The 16,948-nt window shown below is 40.8% G+C and overlaps 1 protein-coding gene across 1 annotated transcript in view; it reads right to left on the bottom strand.

Annotated features, from left to right (window-relative positions):
- The window catches only part of helz2a (helicase with zinc finger 2a), a gene marked incomplete at its 5' end in the record, with an annotated part of 86,210 nt that overhangs the window by 67,471 nt on the left and 1,791 nt on the right, over positions 1–16,948 (bottom strand). Inside the window, 3 exons of the mRNA XM_043710066.1 lie at positions 3,428–4,217; positions 6,186–6,815; positions 8,395–8,903. Coding sequence (XP_043566001.1) covers positions 3,428–4,217; positions 6,186–6,815; positions 8,395–8,903 — 1,929 coding nt within the window. The remainder of the gene's footprint in view (positions 1–3,427; positions 4,218–6,185; positions 6,816–8,394; positions 8,904–16,948) is intronic.

Here is a 16,948-nt window from a genome sequence, read left to right as displayed (position 1 = left end):
GTAGGCCATCCTGTTTATAGAGGTCCCACCGTCCCCAGAAAGAACCCCAGTTTCCAAAAACCGGAATCCCTCCCTCCTGCACCATCCCTGTAGCCACGCATTTAACTGTTCTCTCTCCCTATTCCTCGACTCTCTATCACGTGGCACGGGTAACAAACCAGAGACAACAACTCTGTTCGTTCTAACTCTGAGCTTCCAACCTAGCTCCCTGAAAGCCTGTCTAACATCCTCAGCACTCCTCCTACCTATGTCGTTGGTGCCAATATGGACCACGACTTCGGGCTGCTCCCCCTCCCCCTCCAGGACCCGGAAAACACGATCAGAGACATCACGTACCCTTGCACCTGGGAGGCAACATACCAAACGTGATTCTCTCTCGTTCCCACAAAACCGCCTATCTGTGCCTATCTTCATTACTTTTGAAGAAGTAATGAAGAGAATTGATGAGGGAACTGTGGTGGACATGGTTCTCTCTCGTTCCCACAAAACCGCCTATCTGTGCCTATCTTCATTACTTTTGAAGAAGTAATGAAGAGAATTGATGAGGGAACTGTGGTGGACATGGTCTATGAAGGACTTCAGTAACCTTGGATGACAAGGTTCCTTATGGTAGACTGGTTAGCAAGGTTAAATCACATGGAATACAGGGAGAACTAGCCACTTGGAAACTGAACTGGGCCAAAGGTAGAAGACAGAGGGTGGTGGTTGAGGGTTGCCTTTCAAATTGGAGGCCTGTGACTACAAGGATTGCTGCTGGGTCCTGTTTTTCATCATTTATATAAATAATTTGGATGTGAACATAGGAGATGACACCAAAATTGGAGTTGTAGTGGACAGCGAAGATGGTTACCTCAGAGTGCAACAGGATCTTGATCAGATGGGCCAATGGGCCAAGGAGTGGCAGATGGAGTTTAATTTGGATAAATGTGAGGTGCTGCATTTTGGAAAGGCAAATCACGGCAGGACTTATACTTATGGTAAGGTCCTTGGGAGCGTTGCTGAATTATAAGACCTTGGAGTGCAGGTTCATAGTTCTGTGAAAGTCGAGTCACAGGTAGATAGGATAGTGAAGAAGGCATTTGGTATGCCAACCTTTCTTGGTCAGACAATTGAATAGAGGAGTTGAAAGGTCATGCTGTGGCTGTATAGTATATTGGTCAGGCCACTGTGTGCAGTTTTGCTCTCTCTCCTAAAGGAAGAATGTTGTGAAACTTGAAAGGGTTCAGAAAAGATTTACAAGGATGTTGCCAGGGTTGGAGGATTTGAGCTCTAGAGAGAGATTAAAATTGGTTGGGGCTGTTTTCCCTGGAGCATCAAAGACTGAGGGGTGACCTTGTAGAGGTTTATAAAATTATGAGGTTCAGCGTAAATAGAAAAGGATAGGGGAGTCCAGAACTAGAGGACATAGGTTTAGGGTGAGAGGGGAAAGATTTAAAAGCGACCCAAGGGGCAAATTATTCACGCAGAGGGTGGTTCATGTATGGAATGAGCTGCCAGAGGAAGTGGTGGAGGCTAGTACAATTACAACATTTAAAAGGCATCTGGATGGGTACATGAACAGGAAGGATTTAGAGGGATATGGGCCAAGTGCTGGCAAATGGGACTAGATTAACTTAGGATATCTGGTCAGCATGGATGAGTTGGATCAAAAGGTCTGTTTCCATCCTGTACATCTCTTTGACTCTGTAATGTTTAATCTCTCAATTAATTGTAACTCTGTGATGCTCCTTATTATCCCATGGTCTGTGTAATCATTCACTTCAATTGCATGGGAGATTGCACACATATATGATTCAATTGAAAACAAAAGCAGAGGTAGATGGATTTGTGTTTCAGATTCACATTGCATTTCTTTACTCGCAAAAAAGGGGATCAATTGAGAAGAGAGTAGGCAGTTTTGCATCCAGGTCCCACCCATCATTTTTAAAGCTTTCTAGGGTCTCCCCAATTCTGTGAATTCCAGCCTGTGTGGATTTTCTCTTCCCAGTTGGAGAGTTTTCAAATTCCAATTCACTATAATTCAGTAGCTATGGAAGCAGCAAAATAATGATCAGGTGGGTGCTAATCTCACAGCAGTCAACTAACAATCCCTTTGAATATCAAGCACCAAAAATCAAGAGTTAGACTTCCCTCAAATACATTCATTACTTTCATGGATAGAAAATAAAAATAAAATCACTACATAATTATTTAATAATGAACAACTGAATAATAACTGTGTTAAAAGACTTGTTCATACCGCAGGATAATCTTATGTCACTCACAGTGGTTACAAATAAAAATTTTACAATTGTAAACCAAAACTAGAAGTGAACTTAAACTTTTACTTTCAGGAAACAACAAACAAAACAAGTTGATTGCTGAGCTTTTAATAAAATAAACAGGCAAAGTTGGAAGAGTTTGACTGAACTTGGCATAGTTAGACTTGGAGCCTGAAATTGTTGTAATAGAGAGCAAGAAAGAAATGAACACAACTGATAAAAGATCTTGCTGTAGGCTGCACTTCTACCCTGTATAATCGATCATCTCCAAGTTATGTTGTCAGCAAAACTATGACAGATTGAATACTTGCATATTTATCAAGTATCTAAATTAAAAACAGAAAAAAAACAGCCCATTTCTCTAGAGCTTCTAAGGGCCGCAGGTCTTGCAAGACAACTAGAATATAATCCGAGAGAGTTATGCTTGTGTGTTAGATCGCTTTTTGAAATTATTATTGCCATTGAGACTGAAGGGCACAGTGAATTTACACACTGATTTTACATTGCTGTGTCTCAGGTCTGGATTCAACTCAGCTGGGTTGGAATCTGCTAATTCAAAGTGAGTGGATTCCCCTTTCAGGCATAAAAGTAGGACCATGTGGCACTAATTTGCAAAAGGTTTGAAAACAGGCCATGGACACCTTTGCAGGAAGGCTCACAAAAAGATAGAATATGAAATCTTCTCAGATTATAAGGTTCAGAAATACTTGGGGTAAATATTAATTGTTTCAGTCTGTCTCTGACTTTTGCTCTACTTGGTTCAAGAGTATTTAACATTGCTGAACTAAAGATGAAGACAAGGTCAACTCCAGTGTCTCTCTTTCCGTGATGTGTTCACACATCCAGCAAAAATAATGTTTGGTGGAGAAAGACTTTTACTGTTACTAATTAAGTGCACTTGCTTGAAATCATTCTGCAGAATCTTGTACAATATTTCCCTGGCCAGAAACATTGGTCTGGATTTTGTGCTGTACTCCTTTCTAACAGTTACACACAAGGAAATTGGTCCTGTTGAAAATTATTGTTATACAAAGATATAATTGTTGTCATTGTTTATTCCTAGCTGTTTAAGGAGCTATAATTGATTACTAAATCCCTTCTTTCAAAGCAAATTTAGTCATTTCAAATTGTTAAATGGTTTCAGTATATATTCTAAAATGCATTACCTGAAATCCTTCAGAAGACACTACGCACACTGAGCTTGGATCCAGTTGTCCCCACTCCACGGGCCAGCTATTCAGAACTGACTGTACTTTTTCAACAACTTCAAAAACTTCAGCCTCATTATACCAGGATAACTTGGAAGAGTTGAAACTGCTGATACCATGAACATAGCAAAACATCAAAGGGTAGAACTGAGGATGAGGCTGAATGTTTCCACTTGCTTGAATGACATCAGCCTTTAGCATATAAAAGTGCATTGACACAAAGTGAACGATCTCCTTCACTGATCTATAATTTTCCCTGAAGATGATGCGACTTTTGGTTGCTTTGTCATGTTTTTCCTTCTGATAAAATTGGAACAGACGATTGAGCAAGGTGTAGTCTGCCATCTCATTACTTTCGATGGAGAAAAGTTTGGGTGTCATTTGCATGTGATCTCCTGCAAGAACGATTCGTGTTTTATTGCTAGCTAGGGCAAGTGGAATCAGAGCATCACATTCCAACATCTGAGCTGCTTCATCAATCAGGATGTGTGTGAAAAAGCCAAGGGGCAATTTGAGTTCAGAAAACAATTTTGCCTCCATGCAAGTGGTGATGACTATACGGTATGATTCTAAAGTACTTCTGTCAGGCAAAACAAATGCACTGTTTGAAAATAAGCAATATTGTTTTGTGATGGGATCAGTGTGAATGGGGTTTTGCCTCACATATTTCATTCGCAGTGGTCTTCCGTGAAGATTCCCAGCATTCACATGGAAATGAAAATAATCCTTGACATACAAGTCTGCGGCACTGAAATGACAAGGCAAACAATAATCAGCTCATTAATTAAACTGAAGCAATTTATTTAGGATTTTAAATGCTTTTAAATTTACACATTTATTTGCGGATGGGACATATTAATGTTAACACAGTGACAGATAATATGCTGTTTTGCGTTGGCACAAGCGTCTAAAGGACAATTGAAGCAATCTAGTTTTAAAGTCGAGAATTAAACACAGCATTCTATTTAATCATTAGTTGTGGACAGAAGTTGAACATTACTGGAGATTATTAAACAGATTATCAATTTCAGCCTTATATAATCTCTATGTTCAACATTAAATATATAATTTTGCAATAACTACAATTCTCAACTGTTTGTAATGTGAGATTGAATGACTTGTCTGGCAACTATGTACAAGTAAGTGCTTTAACTCCACATGAGTTCTCATTTTTACTATTAGGAACAGGGACTCAATAATATATCAAGTAATAACAGTGTGAAATTGAAATATCGGGCTGGAATTTGTAGAGTCTATTGGAATGGGCAAGATGGCATGCAGGGACTGAGAATTGCACAGGAGACAGTGCCAGGAAAACTCTATAATTAATGAAGTCATGAAGGGAAGGATAACAAAATGGGTATCTTGCCCATTCATGGCAGGAAGGTAATTGATATGATGATTTGCACATCTGCATATAATATTACTGCAGTTTAACATGATATAATTCTGCCTCCTCATTTCAGTGAAATACAACATGCCTCCTGTGTTTTCCAGTGAAATCTGGCAACGTATGCGTGCTTCCTGAACTCATTATATGAGTCCTTTGGACTTCTAGGTAACTCAGTCACAGGGCACTACAATGATCTAACTGATATTTTCTCCATGTAACAACTTCCTTAGCGGATACTCTGAGGGGTCGAGCTTCAGCCAGAAAATTCAGAAATATTAGGTCCAAAATGTAATGAGGCTCTGCACAACTAAAGTGTATCACAGATTGGAGTCACAAAAAAGGGAAACATTTTGGAGACTGCCTTCAAGAAAGCGAAAGGCAGCAGCAAAATGGGGATCACCCACCCTATTCTTCTTAATTGTCATGGTGGGGGAGATGCTCGAACCTGCTGAATATCATACCACACATGATCAGGAAAAGTAGTCAGTACAAAAGCAAGTGGACGGGGTGTAGCCTTCACTGAATTCACTGAGATGATATATTGGTTGAATTGTGATTCTCAGAACTCAGTTGACATAACGATGCCACTAAATAATCTTGCTTAACAGTAGAGCAATATACTGCTTAGTCACTGAAGCATAATTTTTGTACTTGAGCAACACAAATTTGGATGTTAGAAATCTAAACTACCCAACTTCTTTAAAAAGCCTGCAAGACAATGTCCAATTTAATATAGGGCTGGCTGCCTGTAAATATGGTACCAGCTCCTGCACAGCAAATGATTCAACAGTAAGCATTAATTGACCAATCTCTTCCAAATAAAGCTCTGCTAAATATCTCAGACCTGCGCCAGATTCCCAATAACCTCTCTGCCCACTAGCATGATGTTAGGCCTAAAATGGACTCCTTCAGTTTACTGATCTTCTTTCCAATATTTACAATCCATTTTCAAAAATACTCTGTATTGCTAACCCATTTAGTTGGCTCGCTGGTTTGCAAAGCCAACAGTGCGGATTCAATACCCACATTGGCTAAGGTCACCGTGAAGCTCCTGCCTTCTCAACCTCACCCCTCACCTGAGGCATGGTGACCCTCAGGTTAAACACACCACCGGTCATCTCTCTCTCTAAGGACAGAGTGGGACTTTGGTGACATTGCCTTTTATTTTTACAGAATGAAATGTCACTTACTGAAACTTTGAAACCACCAAGATTGATGAGTTTGACGTTAATTCAGAAATGTTATTTGCTGTTATTAAATGTTTCCTGAATGAAGGAATTCCCATATTGCCCTATTGTAAACAGAGAATAACATGCTACTCACCTATTAGTGTCAGTACATAACAGTAATCTAGTATTTGGGTTCTTCAATATTTCCAAAGCAGCTGTTGCCAAGGTAAAGGTCTTTCCAGTTCCAAATGGCCCATAAATTAGAAGAGGGGGGGCTGATTTTTTCCCAGTTGTTTCTCCAGCTATGAAGGCAACAGCAGCTCGTTGCTTCTGGTTTCCAGTCAGAATAGGATCAGTAAACTGAGGAATGGAACAGTTGACAATATCTGGAAAAATAATTTGCTCATTTGGAAGTCTATCCACAGCTTGGTGCCTGAAGCAAAAAGGAAGCCGGTCTAATTGGAATTGAATCTCTACGTTGTGATGGCTTCCTTTGTGGAATGCAAGCTCAGTGTGGCAACGCAGAGACAGCTTCAGAGCAAGGCGCTTTTCAGTAGTAGCTTCACGAATGATGGCAGCCTCATAAACAACATTGTGCGATGATGGACTTGGTGCTAACAGCACGGTATTAACTGCTCTCTTGAACAGGAAGCCTTCATTTGAATCAGTCAAAGCAGAAGGGGATGGAAAAACGGCAAATAATTCTCCATTTTGTGCAATTTTTAAACCTTCAAATACATCTTCCAACATGTCAGTGATAAAAATGGTCGTCATTAGACTCAGCCTAACAGGGAGACATTTGAGAATTATGTTTAACATGGTTAACATAGTAGACTTTACAGTTTGCTGATTTTTTTAGAACTATAAGTACTTATGCAATTTAGCACAAATGTACATAACGGAACTTGCTTTATTCCACAGACCAACGCAAACTGGATGTAGAAAACAATAATGGCCCTCAGGAATTTTTTAAACTGAACTGATGAGTTGCAGGTAACTGCCTAGAATCTGCAGGCAGCTGGCCAGAGAAGAGGATATCAATTTTTGGCACTTAGTTGTCAGAAGTGGCCACAGGTAGGTCCTGGGAGAAGCAATGAATGGTAATGGAAGGAGTTCGAGGTCAGTAGAGGGAAGGGGTAGTAACTGGTAGTGGGGGGACGGTGTACTGATCAGTAAAGGCATGATTGGTGCAATTTTGGCTGCACTGGCTTAGTTTTGGGGTGATGTCAGGACCCTCCTTCCCATCGCCTTCTACCCTAGCCCCACTGAATTTGTTTTGTAAAATGAAGTGTTGATTTCTAAAAGGTCCAGGCTGCTTCCTTGAATTTCTTTTGGGATTCAATAATATCCCACCAAAGCTTAATTTGACTTGTCTTGCTGCACTGGGTCCTGAATCACACCAGCAGAGTGATCTCCTAGTTCAGGGAATGTCTGTCCCTTGTCTGATTCCCTAAGGAGATTTCCCTTTTTGAGGGCAGGCAAAATTCTGCCCTTTACATGCTAGATCAGAAAATCCTGAAACCATTAGAATAATGGAACCATTAGTTCATTAGTTTTTGGGCCAGTTCCATAGTAAGCTGTCAGGCAAAGGGGGACATCAGTGAAACTCCTGAGAAAGTTCAAAACCCACAGTTTCTCATGTCTGGCAAGGTTTTCACTCCATCTTTCTCAAAAAGTGCTCATGTTGTGCCCTACTGAAGACAGGTACACAGAATTTCAGTAGACTACCTGTGATCTAAGGAATCAGGGTTTTATACAACAAAGAACTGCAGATGCTGAAAATCGGAAACAAAAATCTGAAGACGAGCCACTGAACCCGAAATGTCAACTCCACTCTCTCTCCACAGAAGCTGCAGAACTGCTGAGCTTCTCCAGCAATTTGCATTTTTGAGTCAGGGTTTCACTTCCTCAAATAATGAGACAGCTTTCGGAACAGGAAACAGAAACATACTGATCAGATGAGCTCCATCTTGACAAATGCAAAGTAAAGATGTTTGCTGACAGAGTAAATAGAATGAAGGGAGAGTATTTAACAATATAGGGGAGATGTAATAAATACCTATACCAATTGGAACAAACCTTAAGGTGGGCCGGCCAATAATATATGTAAATCTGATGGTCAGAGATGGACTAAATGGAAAAAAATGGAAACATTGGAGCTGCAGTTGCATAAATTCAATTAATCTAACAGGTCTTGCAAAGGCTAATAAAATGGATGCCATCACCATCATAGAGAACACCAGGAGTTTACTGTTTTTCCATTTAGATCCAAATTGGCTTATTCTCTCCCTACTGAGTTTGGGCTTGAGCATGACATTTTGTTGTAGATACTGTTTGGACAGCTTTCTCATCAGATACTTTACCGTGAAACTACACCTTCTTCAGCTTGTTCCTCTCGATACAGGAAATTGTGCATTCTCTCTCTGTAATTCACACGTGTTATCGGAATGTTTGCCATGTCTTTCACTTTATATTCCAATGATAAAGCAGGTGACTTGTACTCCTGCAACACCAGAAGTTCATTCTCAGTTTTCTCCACGCAAGGTACAATCCTCCGATTGCCACTGTGCCACCTCTCCAGATCGACAAATTGGGCATCGGTGTTTGGGTTTTCTGGTGGTTGGAAAGCACTTGTTTTACTGACATAAATCTTCCTGACAAGGAGAGGTCGGCTTCCAAAATCAAAAACAACCCACTGGTCATAAATTCCTAAGGTCCCAGCTTCAAATAAGACACCAACATGATAGGAAGTTTCTGATATTCGGAATTTGATGCCTTCAGAAATAGCACACTTCTTTGGTATATCTTTTCCTTCCAACCAGAACACTGCACCCGGATCTCTCTTCAGCAGTGCAACAAACAACAATGGTTTCTGCACACAACAACAAAAAAACATTAGCAATATTTTTCATCCAATTCAGACATGACAGTATCAACATTTTTTCCAATGTATAAACCAGAGAACAAGGATCAAAATAAGGATAGTCTTATCAGACACTATTTCAGATCATTCAGACAAGGATACTGTTCAACAAAAATTATTGGCCTCACTCAGAGAGCTTATAAATAGGATCATGTAGTACCTTCGACTTATACATAAGTCTCTTTGACCTTAGGAATGAGTCACGTTGCTGGATGAAAGAAAGGAAATTTTACTGCTCCATCTATCTCAATCTGCTTTGGGACTGTTCAACAATAATAATGAATGACGAACAGTAGCAAAGGTTTCTATTTAACAGCATTGACATTCTTCCATCTCAATACAACAAAAAAAGAACAAATAATCAAACGAAAAAGGAACTCCAAAAAAAAGGAAGTATAGAATCATTAAAAAATGACTTGAATTTTATGCTTACCTTGCTAATGGGATGGCAAGCATGCTAATGTTGCCATGCCAATCAGCTGTCTGTCTCCTACCCCCACATCCTGCTTCCATCAGTATGACGGGGGGGGGGGCGTCAAGTTCCACAGATGCCCACTGGCCAATTGAGGTCTTAAAGGGGACAATAAGTAGCCTTTTAAGGCCTCCTGCTGCTGTCACTGGATCTTTACTTGTGGCAGTGGAGCCTTTTGCTAGGTCTTGCCATGACCCAAGCAAGAGCTGTCAGTCTGGTGAACAGGCTGGGAGGAGGTGTACCTCATCAATGACTCCCCCTGCAAGTTGTGAATACCTCCCCAGATTGTCCCCCTCCCTGACCTGTCACACCTGCCCCCATTCTCTTTAACCAGGAGACTTTCAGGCTGTACTCCACTGCCAAATGTCACCCTCAGATACTACTGCACCTCCTGGTGGCACTGCTCAGACAAGACAGCTTCTGGTAATTTGATTGGCCAGCAATTCTCTGAGGCAGGACTTCCTCTTGGAAAGGGATGGAAGTCAGTTAGAGGTTTGGAATGATTCCATTCTGACTCCAAGTAAGTGGAAAGAATATCAAGAGATGAAGGTTAGAATCTTTCTTGTTGAAGGTGGTCATTGCCTGGTACTTGTGTCGCATGAATGTTACTTGCCATTTATCAGGCTAAACCAGGTCTTGCTACATCTGATATAGACAGCTTTAGAATTGAAATGGTGAGCTTTATACTTTCATGAGTTGTGGCTTCCACCTGTGCTCCATGATAATGCCTCCATTTTTCAGATGCCCCACTGTGTTGCAATCCCTGTTTCCTCAATGACCCTTTATCTTCACCCTTTTTGTTTGAGCTCCTCTATGTTATGATTAACAACTTCATTTTACCCACTAAGGCCTCACACTAGCAGGTTGTCACTGCCTTTATAAGCCCTGTACTCTTCCCAGATCAAGGCCACAGTGATTATGAATTGCCTTGACGCCTTCTTCAAGACCTCTGATTCCTCTTCCCTGCCTTATCAGAATCCACCCTTTTTTACCCTCTCTCCACCCTCAGCCAACTAAGTATGCTTCTCCTTTCCTTTTACACATTGCCATGCTCTTCATGTGCTTGCAGTGTGTTTTGTCACGTTAGCTGTAGGCATATGTACTGTCTCTTGCATTGACATAGCACCATGACCTTTACCAATATGTACCGCCTCTGCCCCCAACCTTTCCCATTGTCATAATACTGCTCCTTACAGGCAAATGCTTCACACATGCACACTGGTGACCCTCCCAGGCACAAGCTGTTTCTTTCCCAAGAGTACTGAATTGCCACTCTGAGACAAAAGCTCCTGCTTGACCTTCTGAACTGAAGTGCAACAGTGAGGGAGAAGCTGGCATACTGTTGTTTTCCAGTTGGATTCTGTGATATGCCGGGGCGTGCTGACTGCAGTTGTAAAGCTAACAAAATGAAGACATTGAATATTGTGAAGGTTTAGCTTGGGGCATCAAAGCTCTCTACCAATACAGACTAGATGTAGAAAACCAAGACAAAAGGTACACACCAGTTGCATACAGTTGAATTTCTAAAGTGAGTATCTTGATTGGGCAGATGTTAATTAGGAGCATAACCATAATTGCAGGATCTGAGGAGGAAGGACTTAATTGTTAATGTTTAATTCAATGGTGAGAACCTGATTTTAGGATCCCCACTCATTTAAGTCATCAGGCCCACCATTATTCCTGTCACTTCTGGGAGTGGATTATTATATCCACAGGTTTTATAGACAACTTTGAAGGAGGTAAGAGAGGTTGAGATGCAAGAAATCTAGGAGGAGAAATTCCAGAATTAGAAACCAGGCCCATTTACCAAACATGTCATAAACTGCCAGTCAAAGACTTATTCCTGAGCAAAGTAGAAAGCAAAGTCATACCCATGTAGAAATATCCTGATATCGTCACGTTTGCGGGTGACACAAAAGTAAGTGGAAAGGCAAAATGTAATATATAGAATCTGCAGAGTGATATTTGCAGGTTTAGTGAGTAAGCAAAACACTGACAGATGAAATATAATGTAGAAAAATGTGAGGTTTTCCACTTCATCAGGAAGAATAAAGGAGCTGAATACTTTTTAAGTGGAAACAAATGCAGAAATTTGTAAATCATGAAAAATTGGCACTTATGTTCAACAGGTAATGGAGAAGGGAAGTAGAATGTTGGCCCTTAGTTCAAAGGGAATGCTGTATAGAGATAGGGAAGTCTTGCTAAAATTACACAGGCACCAGTTAGGCCACACCCTGATTACTGAGAAGTTTTGATCCTTTATCTAAGAAGAAATATATTGCCATTGGAGGCAATGCAGTGAAAGTTCACTGGGTTGATCCCAGAAATGGAGGGATTTTCTCATGAGGAGAAGTTAAGTAGGTTTGGCCTGTACTCATTGGAGTTTGAAGAGGCAACCTTATTGAAACAGATAGGATTTTTACAATCTTGACAGGGTAGATGCAGAGAGATTGTTTCCCCTTGAATGAGAGTCTAGAACCAAAAGACAAACCTTAGAGTAAACAGTGATCCAGTTGAGACAGAGATGAGGAGGATTTGTTTTTCCTCAGTGGGTAGAGTATCTATGTAATTCTTTACCACAGAGGGCTGCAGGGATTGGGTCATTCTGTATATTCAAGGCTGAGGTAGATAGATTTTTAATCATTATGAGAATCAAGGGTTACTGGGAAAGCCAGGAATGTAGAGTTGGAGATTATCAGATCATTTTGAGGTCTGACATGACTCTTCTTCAGACTCATAACATTAACTCTATCTGTCAACGTAGATGCTGTCAGACCTGCTGAGTCTCTCCAGAATTTTCTGCTTTTATTACAGATTTCCATCTTCCACAATATTTTCCAGGCTAGTGACACTTCTTGTGACATCATTTTAAAGCATGGGTGTGATAATGAACCAGAGACAAGGGAGAGAACATGATCAACAACCACAAGAGGTTTTCAAGTTTCAGCATTCAAGTGTAAGGGTGTCTGTTTCTCTGTTCCTTACATCTCTGTAACCAACCTGTCTGTAGACCAAACCTATCTTAATTTGTCATGTATAATCAATCAACTTCATTTACTATTCCTGGGTGATGCTAACTTTCCAAAACAATATTGAATACAACACCACCCACATTCTATGAATGAATTTTGAAAATAAAAAATGGCACACTCTTAGTCATCACTGGGAATTCTCATTGTATTTGCCTGCATATCTTTGAAAATGCTCCCAAAATATAAATGAAAATTGAAAATGCTTCAAACATTAAGCTGTGGATTTTGGTTGCTAGGAAACTAATAGGATGCTCCAAAAGAGGTTGCATGTGATTTTAAAAAAATACATGACTAAGAAACTGACTACTGTTTCCCAAAACAAGTAGAAAATGGAACTGTATATTTTTGCAAGTTAATTTTAGTCATTTTTAGTTCCAGATGTGGAAAAATGCATTTTGTTACAAACTCATTTTCAGCTACATTAATTTAGATTTCATTCTTTTAATACAAATTAGTTATAAACAAATTTTCAGTTGTATTCATACAGTTACATTTTAAAACGTTGTGCTGTTGCTTAGGTTCATGGCTAAATTTGCATTCACGAACATGCAATAATGTTGGAACAGGGATCCAAAAACATAGAAGACTCTCAGAGTAACATACTTTCCTAATCAACCTGCTCAGAGATGTTATTACACACTTTAGACTTGAATCCAGGCTGTGAATATACCTAACTAGCCAGCCTCGATGGTAAAGATTTCCATAAATTTTCTACCTTCTGAGAGAAGAAATTCCTCCTCATCTCTGCCCCAAGTGGATCTGAGAGAGACTCTGCCACTGCACCACAAGAATGACACAATTTTCAAATGATTTTTAATCAGCCTGTTCAGACATGCTACAATACACCTCTGGGGCAAGTGGGACTTGACCATGTACCACCTGGTTCTGGAGCAGGATCATTACCACTGCATCACAAGAGCTCCACTCTCAAAGCTAGCATCATTTCAAGAACAATTTTCACTTGGATCACTGATTAAACCTAAATATACTGATTGAAGTGAAAACGATCTAGAATGTTGCAATGAGAGTGAGCACAAAAGTATTTTGTTCTCTTCTTGTCCCTTCCCTTCCAACTTATGTCTGCAATTTATTTGACTATTTACACTTTCGGAATTTCATGGGTTCCAGCTGCTCCCTGTCACCATGAACATGCAATCCCTTTGCACATCCATCCCGCATCAGGATTTTATCAGGGCTGTCCGCTTCTTCTTTCTGGAAAAAAGCCAGAAACATTCCCACTCTCCTCCGCCTAGTCATGCTCATCTTCATTTTGAACAACTTCCCCTTTAACTTCTTCCACTTTATTCAGGTCAAAGGGGTGGCCACACAAACCCCAGTTATGCTTGTTTGTTTGTGGAGTACTTGGAATATTCCTTGTTTCAGTCCTACTCGGGCCCTTACTCACAAATCTTTCTCTCATACATTGATCACATCATCGGTGCTGTTTCCCTCTCTAGTCCAGAATTGGAAATATTTATCGATTTCGCACCCAATTTCCACCTACTCACACCTTCACCTGGGCAATCTCTGACTCCTCCCTTCCCTTCCTCAACATCTCTATTTCCATTTCTGGGGTTGGCTAGCCACCAATCTCCAGTACAAACCCATCGACTCCTGCAGTTACCTTCACTATATACTCTTACAGCCTGCTTCGTGTAAAGACTCTATCTCATTCTTCCAGTCGTCCGTCTCTGTCGCATTTGTCCTGATGTCCCGATTTCAAAGAGAACAATAAATTGTATTGCATGAGAAAGAGTGCTGATTGGTTGGCAAGTTAACCTTGATCATTCGCGGTGCTGCCATGGAGAATTGACTGGGGAACAATTGTCCACCATTCTATTGTTTAATTCAAAAAGGACACAGTGCCTGAAATGTTACTTTTCCCTATATGTTGCTTCCAGGAAGCATAAGTTAGCCACCCGGCAAGCCCTTTTGATAATCTTAAATTGCTCGTTGGTGTAATATTAAGAGCCTGTTATCTAGAGTAACAGGAATGCTCTGCCCCAGAGAGCAGTGGAGGCCCAATCTCTGGATTCATTTAAGAAAGAGTTGGATAGAGCTCTCAAGGATTGTGGAATCAAGGGTTATGGAGATAAGGCAGGAACAGGATACTGATTAAGGATGATCAGCCATGATCATATTGAATGGTGGTGCAGGCTCGAAGGGCAGAATGGCCTACTCCTGCACCTATTGTCTATTGTCTATAGTAGAGTCAACTTGCACGCCAGTCAGGATATTTTACTCATACAGTATGAATTGTGCTTCCTTTGTCCTTACAATTGCCTTGATGAATGCAGATGAACAGTTTCAACATTGTGTCTCCTTTTCAGCAGCACTTGCACTCCACATTACATTGTACTCAGCAACTGTTTACAAACTGATTTTTTTTTAAAATGAACTATAAGAAGCATTAGATTCTATTAATCAAAACCAAACTTGGACTCCTTGACTGATAAAATATGACACAACTAATGAAAAATAATATCCAAAATATATTGAATTGGATCCAAGCTAGGAAATTTGTCATAGATTCTTTCTAGGTCACTCTACACTTTGGACTGTCACAAACACTGACATTTCTATTTGTATTGCAAACATGGGTGAAGGCATAGGTCAAAGTCTGAAACATTGTGAAATTCATTATCCTAATATAGCACCTAAGTGATGTGCAGATTCGTGCAGAACTAAGCAGATGAACAGGATAAAATTGAGTAAGTGGCGCCTATTGTTGCAAAATATAATCAGAAATTGCTGGAAAATCTCAACAGGTATATATGCTGAAGATGGGGTTCGGTGGGGGGAGTATATAATAGGTGGAGATGGAGCCCAGAGAAAGAGAAAAACAGGAATGTGCCAATGTCAGCTGAGGAGAATAAATAGATTCTAATGGGGATTATTAGTGGTTGATAATAGATTATTTGTGGTAGCAGCCCATGTGATGACAAGAGCTGGTATGTGAGGTTGGGATAAGGACCCAGCAGAAGGTGCTCAGACCCTAAAAATATTGAATTCAATATTGAGTCCAGAAGGTTGCAGGGTTCCACAGCAAAAAATGAGATACTGTTCTTGCCGTTTGCGCTGAGGTTTCTGGAGCACTGCAGCAAGCCTGAGACAGAGATGTTGGCCAGGGAACCTGAAGCTTAGGGTCGGTTTTGCGGCCTGAACATAGGCTTTCAGCAAAGTCATCACCCAGTCTGTGTTTCACCTCCCCATTGTAGAAGAGATCACATTGTGAACAGTTAATACAGTAGACTAGATTGAGTAAAATGCAGGCAAATCACTATTTCACCTGGAAGGTGTGTTTGAGGCCTTGGATACTGGGGCGGGAAGAAATAAATGGATATGTGTTACACCTTCTGTAATTGCATGGGAAGTTGCTGTGGAGCTGTGGGAATTGAAGGGGGAGTGGTCCAGGTGTCCCAGAGGAAAATAGTCCCTGCAGAAGGCTCACAAAGGAGGGGAGGGGAATATGTATCTAGTGGTAGCATCATGCTGGAGGTAACCAAAATGGTGGCTGATGATCCTCTGGATGTGGATGCTGATGTGATATAAGGTAAGGACAATGGGGAACCTGCTGCTGTTGTGGGGTGTATGAGAGGGGGTGAAGGCAGAAGTGCAGGAGTTGGGTCAGCCATAGCTGAGGGCATTGTCAACCGTGGTGATGAGGAAATCTCAACTGAGTAAGAAATGAATATCTCAGAGGCCCACGTGTAGAGGTTTGACCAGGGCACCTCCTTGATTGGCATGTACACATTCAATTATGGACAGTGGCCAGGCTCCTAACTCTGCAAGGCTAATCAGAGACCTACCAGTTTCAAAGGAGCACCAGGGTGCAGTAAAAAGTAATTAACTGTGACTGGGAAAGAGGTGTATTCTCAGCTCCTTACATTAAAAAAAGACTTCCAGGTAATGGTATTGTGGTAATATCACTGTATTTGTAATCAACACTTCCGGCCTAATGTTCAGGAGACATGGATTAAAACCCATCATGACAAATAGTGCAATTTGCATTTCAGTTAAAAACTGTAATAAAAAGTCAACTTAATTTCCCACCACTGATTACTGTTTAAAACCTATCTAGTTCACTAATGCCCTTTAGGAAAGGAAATGTTCCATCCTCACTTGGTTTGGCCTTCATGTGACTCCAGCTCCTCAGCTATGTGGATAGAGTCATAGAGATGTACAGCATGGAAACAGACCCTTCGGTCCAAACCATCCAAGCCAACCAGATATCCTAACCCAATCTAGTCCCAACTGCCAGCACCCGGCCCATATCCCTCCAAACCCTTCCCATTCATATATCCATCCAAATGCCTCTTAAATGTTGCAATTGTACCAGCCTCCACCACATCCTCTGGCAGCTCATTCCATACACGTACCATCCTCTGCGTGAAAAAGTTGCCCCTTAGGTCTCTTTTATATCTTTCCCCTCTCACCCTAAATCTATGCCCTCTAGTTCTGGACTCCCCAACCCCAGGGAAAAGACTTTG

Source organism: Chiloscyllium plagiosum, chromosome 20 (genome assembly GCF_004010195.1).
Source record: "Chiloscyllium plagiosum isolate BGI_BamShark_2017 chromosome 20, ASM401019v2, whole genome shotgun sequence".
Taxonomy (NCBI): domain Eukaryota; kingdom Metazoa; phylum Chordata; class Chondrichthyes; order Orectolobiformes; family Hemiscylliidae; genus Chiloscyllium; species Chiloscyllium plagiosum.
This window is presented reverse-complemented; position numbering and strand designations above follow the sequence as displayed.